Here is a 13690-nt window from a genome sequence, read left to right on the forward strand (position 1 = left end):
CAGAGTTCCATGAAATCCTATATAATAAAAGGCTAATATGCAAATCAACCAAACAGCAGAACAACCAGTTGCTATGATGCGCACTGACCACCAGGGGGCAGACGCTCAATGGAGTAGCTGCCCCATAATGGTCAGTGTGCTCCCACAGGGGGAGCGCCGCTCAGCCAGAAGCCGGGCTCATGGCTAGCAAGCGCAGCGGCGGTGGCGGGAGCCTCGCCCGCCTCCACGGCAGCGCTAAGGGTGTTCCACTTATGGCTTAGGTCTGCTCCCCTTGGATGTCGTCAGTAGGACATCCCCCAAGGGCTCCCAGACTGCAAGAGGGCACAGGCTGGGCTGAGGGACCCCCCCCCCCCCCAGTGCATGAATTTTGTGCACCGAGCCTCTAGTGAATTAATAATGATACAGAGAGCTCTTTTCATTTAACTTTTATTTAATGTCTTTTTGAAATTCGACTTTTCTGCTTTAACCATTATAGAAAACATAACTGATTTATAAAGTGTAATTCATTGTCTTCATTCTTAATTTCCTAAGTTTCCTCAAATCTTTTGTGGAATTTGGTGGAATAAAAGACCAAACAGCCAAATACTACTTATCAATTCTCATTAAACAGTCTCATCGATATATAAGACTAGTGGCCCGGTCCACAGATTTGTGCATATTGAAAGAAAATTAATTAGAAGAAATATTTTAATATCACTATTCACCCTTTCTCTATAATAGAAGTATCAGAGATTAAAGAAAATTAGTAAAATGTATATGAAAATAATATATAAATTGATTAATAATAAGATATAAAAACAAAAACATGATAGAAAAACAAAAAAAACCGATACAAACACAACATTGATAAAAACAATGACTGAAAGTGATTAAACTTATTCTAATATCTCCCTGTATACCACATTAAGAGTAAAAAAAAAAAAGAGTAAAAACACTTTCGCCCTAACCGGTTTGGCTCAGTGGATAGAGCATCGGCCTTCGGACTAAAAGGGTCCAGGTTCGATTCCGGTCAAGGGCATGTACCTTGGTTGCTGGGCACATCCCCAGTAGGAGGTGTGCAGGAGGCAGCTGATGGATGTTTCTCTCTCATCGATGTTTCTAACTCTCTATCCCTCTCCCTTCCTCTCTGTAAAAAAATCAATTAAAAATATATATTTTAAAAAAAAAAAGAGTAAAAACACTTTCAGAGTGCTTGACTGATTTCCCTTGTGATGAAGTATTTACAAGTTTAACTTAAACATCACACGCTCTTCGAACTTGAGAGAAAGCAACATATAACTGACCATGTCCAAAAACGGGTTCAGGTAGGAATATTCCTACTCTGTCTAGATTGGCACCAGCGAGAGCTTTATATGTATCACGCATGTGTGAGTCAACATTTATTTTTAAATTGCCAGTGCGCTTTGTATGTACCGGTCGGACGGACAGACAGTCGGTCACAGCCTTTTATATATATAGATTGGGCTCGGGAGACTTGCTGTCCGCTATATGTTAATACAATTTCTTTGCACTTTGACCTAATAGTTATTCAGTATATAATTTCTGATACAATTCTCCATTTTCTTATAGGCATGTTTTCCACAAGTCCTGCGTGGATCCCTGGCTTAGTGAACATTGTACCTGTCCTATGTGCAAACTTAACATTTTGAAGGCCCTGGGAATTGTGGTATGTTGCCTGTGTTGTGTAGTATCATCTCGAAGTGTAATGGACAGCACAAGTGGACGGTCACCTCTCACGAGAAGACACTGGCTCCTTGGCCAGACGTGGTTGTCCAGAAGCGCCTTTCCTCCAGCCCATCTCGGGAAACTCCCAACGAGAAGGGCAGGCCCTGTGCTGGGCCCCCAGGGCGCCTCTGTCGGGTGGGGGCGTGTGGGGCAGAACCAAAAAAAGGAACAGAATGTAGATGTTTGGCTTCATTCCAGTAGCAATTTTTCCTGCGTTCAGCATAATATAAAACTATGTCATCACTTCTGTTCCTTCCTCTTGAATTTGCTTCATCCTCCTGGGCATTGGTAAGTGGCAGCAGTGAAGGTGGGCGGTGGCAGCTCTGGGCGAACCTTGACCTCCGCAGTGGCTTTGGTCGGGGCACAAAGAGCTCTTCAGCTCTGGCGGGCGCGTGGGCGCTAAGCCGCGAGGACCTCAGAGACTTCCTACAGTTACAGTTCCTTCCTTAAGAGAAGTATATATCCAGGATGGTTGCTTTTTAGACCAAAAAACAAAAAAATACTTGTCTCAAAAAAAAAAGAGTGAATGGATAATCTCCTTATGAGCAGAAAGTTTAGTTTGACCAACAGAGGACGTCCCCATTTCAGCTGGGCAGCCCGGAGCAGACCGGGCACCCCTGTCGGACATGTGCTCTCGGGAGACGGTCACCTGCCGCCCTGAAAGGGACGTTCCTCCCGGTCAGCCTCTGTCTTCAGAGGTCACTGACGGAGCTGCACAGGGTTTTCAGCACCGTGGACGCTCGGACTGCCTCGCAGGGTCCCTGGCTCGGCTAAATGCCAGGAGCATGGCCTCCTGGTCACACTATAAGAATGTCTCCAGACATTGCAAATGGCCCTTGGGGGACAAAGTCTCCCCATTTGTGGGGTTTAACATAGAGCTGCCATAGTGTCTGCATGTGGAAGACACTTCGGAAAATATTAACTTAGCCTCTTCTGTTGCCTCCAGCATCCTTGGTTGTTTTTTGTTTGTTTTTAATCCTAATTGAACTGCTAATACTTTTCCTCCGTTTTTAATGAAAATTCTTCTAAAATGTATTACAAGCTGCCAGGGTTCTTTGTATGTAAGAAAAAATAAAAAATAAACCTAACTGTGTCATTATAAGCCCCAGTCATTACACTGTGCTGTAATGTTTTTAGTTGGGCTTTGGGGTGATGTAGAACGAAATTCTTTTGCCCAGGGAGCTATTTGTGTGAGGTCTAGTTGGCTGCCACTTCTCTGTTTATAAGCTTTTCCCGGCCACCATTCCCAACCCTGCTTCTAATATGTTATCTGCTGTCGGCTAAAAGGGTGAAGGTTGCTAGGGAAACCAAACATCCATATTGTTAAGTCAGGAGGCTTGCCTATCCACTTTTCGGTTGGTAAGCTTTGGCCCCAAGGCAGCTCTATGCCTCTCCAGGATTAGACACTGAGGTTTTGAAACGGTTTTCTTACAGTTCAAAAGTCTTTTCAGCATTATCTGCTCTTGGTTTTAAGCTTTACGTGTGTTTAAAGGAGGAAGATATTTTAAAACTGACGACTAGATAAATGGGGCATTACAGAGAAGTTACTAGTATGTTATCGGCTGTCCTTGAGCATTGAGCCAGAGTTACACCCTTGACTATTGGTCAGCTTTATACTAAGACTAGAGGCCCGGTGCACGAATTCATGCACGGGAGCGGGGGCGGGGGGAAGGGGGTGGACCGCGGGCAGTGGGCCGGCCGCAGGACGTTGACTGTGGGAGCGCACTGACCACCAGGGGGCAGCTCCTGCATTGAGCATCCGCCCCCTGGTGGTCAGTGCATGTCATAGTGACTGGTCGACCGGTCCAGTCATTCGGTTGTAACAGTGACTTAGGCTTTTATATACAGAGGTGCTCTGCCTGAGCCACAGCCACAAGATTCTTGTTTCTTTATAAACATGACATAATCATTTTCTCCGTTCTGCAATGGATTTCGGTTTTCCTTCGTACCCTTTTTGGGAGGAAATTACCTCGTTCTCTTCTCTTTTTTTACCTTTTTCTTTTAAAGAAAACCTCTTGGGTGAGAGTGGAAAAGGTAGATGGGGAGAAAAATTAGAGGAAATCATGTGGAAAAAACTTGACGTCATTTCAACACAGTGTCAAACCTCTAGAAATTGTTATTCTTACAAGTACTTTTAATCGAAATATTTTGCAGCCAAATTTGCCCTGCACTGATAACGTAGTGCTTGATATGGAAAGGCTCACCAGGACCCAGGCAGCTAACCGAAGATCAGCCCTCGCTGACCTCGCCAACGACAACTCCCTCGGCCTCGAGCCGCTTCGAACGTCGGGGATCTCGCCTCTGCCTCAGGATGGGGAGCTCACTCCGAGGACAGGAGAGATCAACATTGCAGTGACAAGTAAGTGGGCCCTGTGCCCAGCCAACAGCAGATTTGCTGCTGCTGTTGGGTGTGTTGACCGTCCGGAGGAGAGTTGAGTTAGTCCCGGGACAGTGACTTAGTCTGTAACCGATGGGTACTTTTGTTAAAACAGCTGTTGGAGATAAGAAACTTGCTTTATAAGAGGGAGCTTGTGTATTTGTGTGGAATTAAATGACTAGCTGCCCTGACCAGCCGTTGTTGAGAGGTTTGTCTCAGTAGCTGTTTATAAACATGTTTTGAAATGATGTGCTGCCGACAGGCATTTCACAAGGCCCTGCAGGGCCGTGAAGGAGGGCAGCAGCATGGGGGAGGGTGTGGCTGAGCACCAGGCTGCACAGCCTCCTGAGAAGCTAATCCAGAATCTGAACCTAAAAATTCACAACTTCAGGGTTAGCCGAGGCGGCCTGTTGCTGCTCACTGTGTTTCGCACTTTGTATGAAGTTCGGTATCTTGGCATCACCTCTTTGGTGTGATTGTACACAAGGCGGGAGAAGCCAAAGGGGAATCCGCCTTAAGTGCTCTTGGGCGAGCTGTGAGTATCCTCATTGCCGAACCACTGACAAAACTGAAGCAGCCCCGTGTTTTGATGGCCAGACCTAAGTCCGTGTGAGTGGCTGGTGGGCGTGCATGTGGCCTTGTGGACATTCACCTGAGGCCAGTCAGCTGTTTTCTTCAGTTCTGTTCTTTCCTTGTTATTTTCATCTAACCACTCGTCACCTCATCTCATCACCACTCTGGTGCTGCCTTTTCCAGAATGTGCTATTGCTTGCATCTAGCTTCAAGCCCTAAACCTAATGAGACTCCGCTTAACTCAGAATCAGTGCAGTAGTAAAGCTGTTAAGAAATATTTTTCCCTTGACAGTAAGACTCGTGTGAACTGTTCAATTAATGTATATATGTTTCTCAGCAACCAGAAATTATTAAAAAATGATTTTCCAGGTTTTATTCTATCATTTGTCTAAACTCAAGGAGACTTCGTTCAGTTATACAATAAGTAAAACTAGTCTTTCATATGGTTTGACTCATTTCTGACCATTTCCAAGTGATTTATTTTAACAGCACTTTGTATTTTTCTTCGTTGGTATTTAGGTTTTATGTTCTACATATTTTTAATTGATCAAGTAGTAAGAAAAGAGATGAAAGTTGTTTGTTTATTCATGAGTTTTTGTAGGCCCTTCATTGATCAACATTTATTGAGCACCTACTACAACATTAAGTACTGATTATTCCATTATATTTTATGTAGAAATGTCCTTTCAAAATTTTCTATTTTGATGATAAAAGATACTACTTCATTCATCAAATTAATCACCGTGAGAAGAATTTATGCATGTTAATAAATAAAATTCATGTGGTTAAATTACGCCACAGCTGCCTCTGTTTTCCCTCAAAGCTCTGTAGCACCATAGTAACTACAATGCATTCAGACAGCGCCCACTGTGTGCAAGGCACTGTGCTAAATACACCCTGAAGTCAGAGGTGACGAGACCCCGGCTGCAGTGGACCTTTGCTAAAACCCCCTGCGCCCATCCGGCATTGTTATGATATAGGTGTTTTTTTCCTTTTGATTACTAGTTTTTATCACTGAAAGTCCACGCATATGTGGTTGGTACACTCAAAAATCAACAGCATGGACACTGAAGTTCTAAAAGTTAATCTCCTTTCCTTGTATAAAAGTTTCTAAGTAGAAAAAAATCAAATGCTGTGTTAAGCTTCTTGATACTGATGACCAATCATCTCTTAATTTATTTAAATGCCAGCATACATTTTTCCTAACTTAAAATATATGCGTGTAAAATAGTGCATTTTGTATGGGTTCTTGAATGTTTATTTTTACTTAAAAACCTCATAAATTCACTCTAATGAGAAATCTATAATCCAAGGAGCAGTGGCTGCATTGTTATTTAAAAAGAATGACTTTGCCAAGTCTTTTAATAATCTAAACCAAGTTGGGCAGAGAATTAAAGATCACCACTTTTAAAATCCAATGAAAGTAGAATCACCTTCTTCTAGAAAAATTCCTAGGCACACACTGTTTTGCAAAGTTGTAAGATTCATGAGAACCAGATTGAGAAACACCCAGGTTGCACACAGCTTTTGCATATAAACAGCTGTCATTTCAAGCAGGAATCTCTTCTCTCTGCCTTAATGCAGATATGTAGGAGTTTCACTGTGTGACACTTGGGTAAGCCAGCCCTGGTCAGTGTATACTCTAGAAAACATTTGAGAGTTCAGACTTTTAGGACGTCAGCTTGGTTCTCAGGTTATTTTCAAGATTTTCAGTAAATACCATATTTGGAAAGTTGCAATACAGACTTTGAAATGTCAGGGGAAATATAAGCTGACTTCCTGGACCTAGAGTGAGACTAGATAAAAACCCTTAGAGTTCTGTGTGCCGGAGGCTTTCCACTCTGTGGTGGGCCATGTATCTTGTGAACCACCTGCCTTCCTCCCAAAGCCTGACAGAGCCAGGCCAGCCGGTGCTGCGTCCCGCGCTGGGGAGGGGAGGGCAGTCCTCGTTGGGAGAGCCTGTGCTTTTTAAGTAAAGACTCTGAGTGACCCACGCGTAAGAGGAAAGAAGGTAGAAGCGAATGCCGTGGAAGGCCAGCCTGCAGACTGCCCACGGGACCCTTGGGAACCACCGCTCCATATTTCTAAGCCATCCTCCAAGAATGAATGACATAACCGTGCAGAAGTGACAAAATGAAGAAGGAAAGGTCTCGTGTATGGCTAGTCCACTTTGCTGTCACTTAATTTAACAAGTAAAGAAATCTACATCCATGTGCAATTTGATATACATATTTTCACTACACGGTTGTTGATGGCCACACTCCTCACAGACCTCAGGACCTGGACTGAAGAAATGTGTGGGCCATGCTTTCCTCTCCCTCGCAGCTTTCACCACTCCTCCACTAACCTCTCCAGTTAGTAGCTCTCTGGCAAACCTCCTCCTGCTTCACTTCCTTGAGCCAGTCTGGGCTCACACCTCCGTTGATGTCTGCGTCGTTGCTTTTGAGGGGAATGTTGACATCGATTTGACTTAAGCCTTCTCCCCTGAGTGATTTCCTCCCTTTCCTTTGTCAACAGAAGAATGGTTTATTATTGCCAGTTTTGGCCTCCTCAGTGCTCTCACACTCTGCTACATGATCATCAGAGCCACAGCTAGCTTGAATGCTAATGAGTAAGTAACAAATTGTTTTTTGGATTGCATGTGCCAGATCCCAGGAAAATATGTAGGGAAATTTTAATAAGGTGGTGAGAGTTGGCTTTCACCAGTTTCATACTGATTCTGATGGGATCGCCCCTAGAAAAACCATTTATTCCAGGAACAGTCCCTCAGATTGGGAGTTCCCCTCGCTCAGCCACAACAGCTCACTTGAGAAAAGATCCAGGGCTTCTCATTCGCCACAAGTTTAGAGTGAATCAGCAATGTGATGCTGATGCCAAGGGAACCAGGACAGCTGAAGGGTAAAGACATTTGTGTCCTGATCCCTGACAGGAACAGCCCCCTTTAAAGGCCATGTCCCTTCGGACGTTACCTGGAGTCGAACGCACTGGGCTTTGGCTGGAGCACTGGCACCCTGGCCGGAGGTCAAGGAACAGGGACGTGGATGTTTAGCCTGCAAGAAAGGGGCAAAGATGCGATCAGGAAAACTGTCAGGAGTAAAGGGAGGAGGAAATAACTGTAAACTGTATACCCATAGGGCAAAATGAGGACCACAGAGTAGGTTACAGGAAGGCAAACGTCACCCCGGCAAAAGGAAGGGTGTCTGTCGGAGGCTCCTTACCAGGGAGGTGGTTTGCTGTGGAGAGTGGGGAGCGCCCAGGACTAGGAAGCTGGATGTCACTTGTCAGGGCTGCTGTAGGTGAGAGGTTTTTCAGAGGATAGAACATTGGGTTAGATGACTGTTCCAGCCCATTTTGATCCAGTGATTTTCCCAAGGTTAGCTTTCCACAGGGGTAAGATATAGAAAACGGTTTTGGTTTGGTTTGGTTTTATTTGGGCATTTACTGTAGGATAATATTCAATCATTTACCAGTATTCAGGCAAACTAATTCAAGACGGGAGCACCCCTGGGACACTGCCCAAATCTATAATAATAAAAGCATAATATGCTAATTAGTCCAGATAGCTGAACGACCTTCCAGACAAAGCCTGGGCTGCGAGGGCCGAGGCAAGCCGCCGCGCTGCGAGGGCCAAGCCCCTTCACGAATTCCGTGCATTGGGCCTCTAGTCTGAACGTAAACGGTACAGTGGGATTCATGTGCTGCCCACGTACAGTTACGTCTGCCATTTCATCACCAGCCAAGCTCATGTAATGGATTCAATTAAATGCTCGTTGTTCGGCCGTAGAAACTGTGGATAAGTAACGCCCAATTCAGTGACATGATTTTATTACCTCTCACCTGATCTGCTGGCTAGATGCTTGTAGGAAGGCCCTTGGCATTCCTGAAGGATGACGTGCTGGGGGGGGGTCATAGTCAGTAGGCATTCTTCAACCCTCAAATCCTTCAGCCTCAGCCAACAGGTCACCAGCTGGCTGTTTCTGTTGGGCTCAGCTGATGCAGTTTTACTCCAACCCAGCTCAGTGTTAACTGCTCATGCTCTGGGGGCAGACATACGTGAACATGATTCCCTGAGCTGGGAAGGTATACTTACCTGAAGCTCATTTTAGTCCTTCATAAACAAGGATAATGGTAGGAGTACATCATAGGGTTGTTGTGAGAATTAGCACCTAAAGTGTTTAGCACAGTGCCTGGTACATAAGTGCTCAATAAATGTTAGCCCATCAGTTCCGCTGAGATTTTTTAAGTTCTGTAAGATAGCCATCTGCCTTTACCATTTGGCAAATGACAAGCCATCTGCCTTTATCATTTTCTTTCATGAAATAGATTACAGAGTCATAAGAGCTCTGTGAGTGACTGATTCAAACCACAGTTTGGAGGGAAATACTCGTTTCACCTGCAGTCACCTCTTTGGCTTCCTCCAATGCTGGCCCATCAGACTAGATCAGTGGTCGGCAAACCGCGGCTTGCGAGCCACATGTGGCTCTTTGGCCCCTTGAGTGTGGCTCTTCCACAAAATACCACGTGTGGGCGCGCACGTACAGTGCGATTGAAACTTCGTGGCCCATGCGCAGAAGTCGGTTTTCGGCCTAGGCGAGTCTATTTTGAAGAATTGGCGTTAGAACACTCAAGGGGCCAAAGAGCCGCATGTGGCTCACGAGCCACGGTTTGCCGACCACTGGACTAGATAATTTCACAAATGAGTGAAAACTAGTAACAGCAAATAGTGTCACTATGAGCACTTTTAGAAAATTTTAAAGTAATTTAATGGTCACCTTGCAGCCACTCAGAATCGGCCAGATGCTCAGTTCATACATCAGATATTTTAGAGAATGCTCAATAGACATGTTATCTGTTAGAAATCAAAGTACCTGAGACATCATATTTCCATTCCATGCATAAATGCCTGCATGACTTAGACTAAGTCATAGATCTTAGATCCATGTCTTAGTCCAACCTTTCTCCCATTAGCCTTGATACTGCAATTATTCATTTGAATATTATTTCTGTGCCTTCAATCAAAACCATCCTGAAAGATGATTTTCATGATCCCATTTAAAGAGAGAAATTGAGAGAGTGTGAGAGAGTGTGGGGAGATGCATGAACGATGGTCACCAGAATATTAATGGTGAATCTTAATTTAGTAGACTTACGGTGTTTTTCCCTCCTATTGTGCTTTTATGTGTTGATTTTTTTATAGCATGAATTACTTAATTTTTAAAAGCCTTTTTAATTGTAGGAGATAATAATCACTCAATGTCTCTTTCCCCAAAATGTTGATGAAAAATTTTAATTCCAGAGAAAAGTTTATTTTAGCAAATAAATTTGTAAGTATTCTTCATTAATGAATTTTTTTAAATCTATCTTACTTCCCTTTTTGCCTTTACCAAAAACTTACAGCCAAAATGAGATTGCCTTTGCAACTTAATAGTTCGCTTTTAATTTTCTAGGTAACCTCATTCATTTGTAAGATAATCTTCTATTTACAGTTTACTCTTCTTACACTGTAAGAAGTGTTATACTGAACTTGTGTTGTGATTTAAGCCAGACCTAGACCCAGTCGAGTCACTTGTGAAAATCTGTGAGCAAGATGAAGCAGCACTGTCCAGAGGAAAGGGCAGGCATGCGGCACCACCTGGCGGGCCTCGGCTTCCACCCACAGGGGAGGATTGCTGCCCCCAGGGGTGAGCGCACTGCCACCTCCCTCACCACCTCTGCAGGGTTACCCAGGGCTTGACGCTATTGGCTTAATCAAAAGTCAATCAAAAGTCCATGTACCTGGAGTCACTCCTATTGTGATGAAATATTCCAGGTACTCAGCCATCACCAATTGTGCTTTTTAATTTTTTTAACATTGCAAATCTAGTGAATTTTGAGACTTTGCAATGTAAACAGGATAGTAGTCAAAGAAGCAGATAAACCAAGGTAAATGTATTTTTACATGTTTGAGTCTCGTGCCTCTGTTTGTTAGTACCTAAGTACAAGGGTATTGAAGTTCCGTTTCCAAGGAGGTTTCTCCTCTACTTCCTTATTCAGATGAGCCTTGTTAAAGCCTAGCCTTTACAGGCTCATATTTGTATCAAGCTGATTTTCTCTCAACAGAAGAAAAGTAAATATTGTCTTTTCTTTTCTTTTTTTCTTTTTTTTTTGGAACAAGTTATAAGTAAAATCTGTGGGTGATGTAGGAGAGATTTTGAGTTGACTGGAAGGATGAGTTAGATAGTCTCTACAGCCCATTCTCAGTTCCTAGATTTGGATTCATGGAAATCATGTCCTAAAATTTGCAGAGGAGTGTAACCCAAACATTCGAGATTGAAACAGTCTCGGTAGGAGGAATAAGTCGGCTGTGGTTAGCCTGATGAAGTAACTGGGACAAATGTCAAATCCTGTAACACTGCCCCAGACCCCGCCGCCGGCTCTGCAGCAGGCAAGTGGCCTGGGCTGTCTCCCAGTTCCACTCCTGAGCTGTCCTCCGAGGAGTCATGGTAGAAGCGTCTAGACCAGATCAAAGGAATTGATGTCTCTGGTTTACTCTCCACTCAATATTTCTGAATTGTTCTGCTCAGACTTTAAGAGGAACACTGACATATCTCAATATAAAAGGGTCTGGAGATTCAAGATTTGATGTCTTGGGAAAGCTTAGCTTAGAAAAAGAGGAACCTGGGTGAGATGAGAGGTGTCTCCAGGTGTTGGAAGGACTCCCAACGATGAGAATAGCCCCTACCAAGACCTTCCTTACTCCTGTACTGGGCTGTTACTCCCACCTTGCCCCGTTAATACTCGGAACAGTCCCCCGGTGAATACCCGGGGCTCACAGAAGCAGCACTTACTGTGACATCTTCTGGAGACATCCACAGGGAGGTAGATTTCCACTTGACGTAAGAAAGAACTTCTGTCCATCAGAATTGTCCCGGTGACATGGCATGTCTTGAAAGGCTAGTGAGCTCGCCAGGACCTGCTTATCAGACAGAAGCTGCAAAGCTGGAGCTATTCAGAGACAGGTCCTGCATCAGGCGGAAGTCTCAGATTCCTTCCGGTTCTGAGAGTCCCTCCTGAGCGGAGAGTCCCAAATGGGCCCTGTCCGGGAGCGATCAGAGCCAGAGGAAGGGGGCTTTTTAGACCATCTCCCACTGTGAGATCCATTCTGCATTGCGACCCAGGACTCCCCTGTGTACAGCTGGAGCAGAAACTTCATAGGCATTTTCCTTATTCATGCAGTACTCTGATCAGTCCAGTACTTCGTTGTTAATGCTAGTCGTGAGCTCATACATTGATTTACAATCCATTAATAAGTTTGAAAAACACTGATCTCAAGAACTTTGAATTTTTAGTTCTCAACTTTTTGCTCACACTAGCACCCATCTTTGTTTCTTTTTCTGAGAGAGCCTTTCTTGTAGTAATGCCAGCAAAGATGTGAACTTGCCCAAGCTGGTTAATGAGCCCTCTTCTTCATCTGAGTATTCACTTTTCCTTTTAGTCGCCCTGAGCCTGCGATACATACAGAGGAGGAGCCTAAGGCCTATGCGGCCTAAGTGGCCCCGAGAAACGCCATCGGAAGCAGAGCGCGGCGTTAAAACCGGTGTTTCTGGGTCGGTCCTCCCTGCACCGCTGACTCTGGCTGCCCCAGGGCGCCAGTTAAGGGCTCCAGACAGTGTGGGTGAAGATGACAAATTGGTTTTCTGAAAACATTATGGCCAAAAGAGGATTAAAAGGAGTGGGACCTTTGGACTTCTGTACTGTCGTTGGCAGTGGACTTTTTTCTTTCAGAAGTACCTTTAATGTTATGGCTGCATTAGTTTATAATAAGTAAGTTTAAAATTTTTGATTCACCCATTCAAAGTCCTCATATCTGATATCCAGCTTCTCTGAGGAAATATGATCAGAACAGTGTATCTTACATATGCACTAGAGCCTAGCGCTGACGGGAAGCTGCTGTGGATGGTGTTTCATTGTTTAGATGCCAGTGTGCTCTGCATGCCAGGCCGGGCGTGCAGGGGCCTGGGGCCCGGCTGTGCAGCTCAGCGCCCGGCAGCGTTGACCTGAGCCCAGCACTTGCCACCGGAAATGAGCTCGGGAGCTCAGTATCTCACAGGTGGGGTACCTGCCACTTTTCCCGGAGGGGCTGAAGAGGCTTCCTGAGGGAGTGACTTAGAACCAGGCTGGCATAATTGGCACCAAGTGAGGAAAAAGCAGAGCAGTTCAGGGAGTTGTGTGTTTGATGTGACTACTGTAGGTGGCAGAGACAGAACGTGCTCGTGACTCCCCCGGGAGGACTCTAGAATGAGGCAGACTCTAGAATTTGAACATTATTCTTGTAAACGGTACATAATGTGTAAGGCTTTTCAGCAAAAAGTAATTCCTGGCGGCTGAGAAGTTGCTCCGGAGTGGTAGACTGGAGGCAGGAAGATGAGTGAGGTAAAAATGCAAAATCGAATGAGGAAGTCAGGGTGATAAGGAAGGAGATGAAATCAAGAAACGTTAGCGAATTGTATGGTAACAAAGGTAATGGTTTGAAGTACGGACCTGGAACTCAGCAAAGAGAAGAGAGAACAGAACTGGGGACCAGATTGGGAACCTGGAGGTGAACCAGACCCGCAGGGTTCAGGGAGGAGGGCAGTGCATGTGCGGCTGAAAGCAGGCAGCACTAGCCGAGGGCAGTGAGGGAGCAGCAAAGGACTTGATGCTCCTCAGACACCAGGTGTAGGCTCACGTACCCATGATCTGGGGAATTCCCATAAGAGCCATACATCCCTGGAGGTCTGTGCTCTTTAAATATTATTTCAAAATAAATAATGGCATTCTTGTTTGAGGGAAAAAGAGGAGCATGTTTTAAGAACAACAGCGACAGATTGCAGAACACTCAGTTTGAGCGTGTGTTCAAACCAGGAAACGTTCGGTTGTGGAATTGTCCCCACCTTTTAAACAAGTGGTCGGCAAACTGCGGCTCAGCTCTGTTGACTAATGAGTTTGCCGACCACTGGGCCACACTGCTCCCTGCATTTCTTTGGGAACACTAAC

General features: G+C 44.8%; 1 protein-coding gene across 3 annotated transcripts in view; it reads left to right on the forward strand.

Moving 5' to 3' along the window:
- Positions 1-13690, forward strand: part of RNF130 (ring finger protein 130) — a 120670-nt gene that overhangs the window by 88755 nt on the left and 18225 nt on the right. For 2 of the 3 annotated variants that reach the window (XM_054717108.1, XM_054717106.1), the window contains exons 6-7: positions 1570-1666; positions 3880-4084. In XM_054717108.1, the coding sequence (XP_054573083.1) occupies positions 1570-1666; positions 3880-4084 (302 nt within the window). Of the gene's footprint in view, positions 1-1569; positions 1667-3879; positions 4085-7192; positions 7287-13690 lie in introns of all 3 variants that reach the window. The other variant, XM_054717107.1, reaches the window with a different exon arrangement.

This window comes from Eptesicus fuscus, chromosome 6, assembly GCF_027574615.1.
Source record: "Eptesicus fuscus isolate TK198812 chromosome 6, DD_ASM_mEF_20220401, whole genome shotgun sequence".
Taxonomy (NCBI): domain Eukaryota; kingdom Metazoa; phylum Chordata; class Mammalia; order Chiroptera; family Vespertilionidae; genus Eptesicus; species Eptesicus fuscus.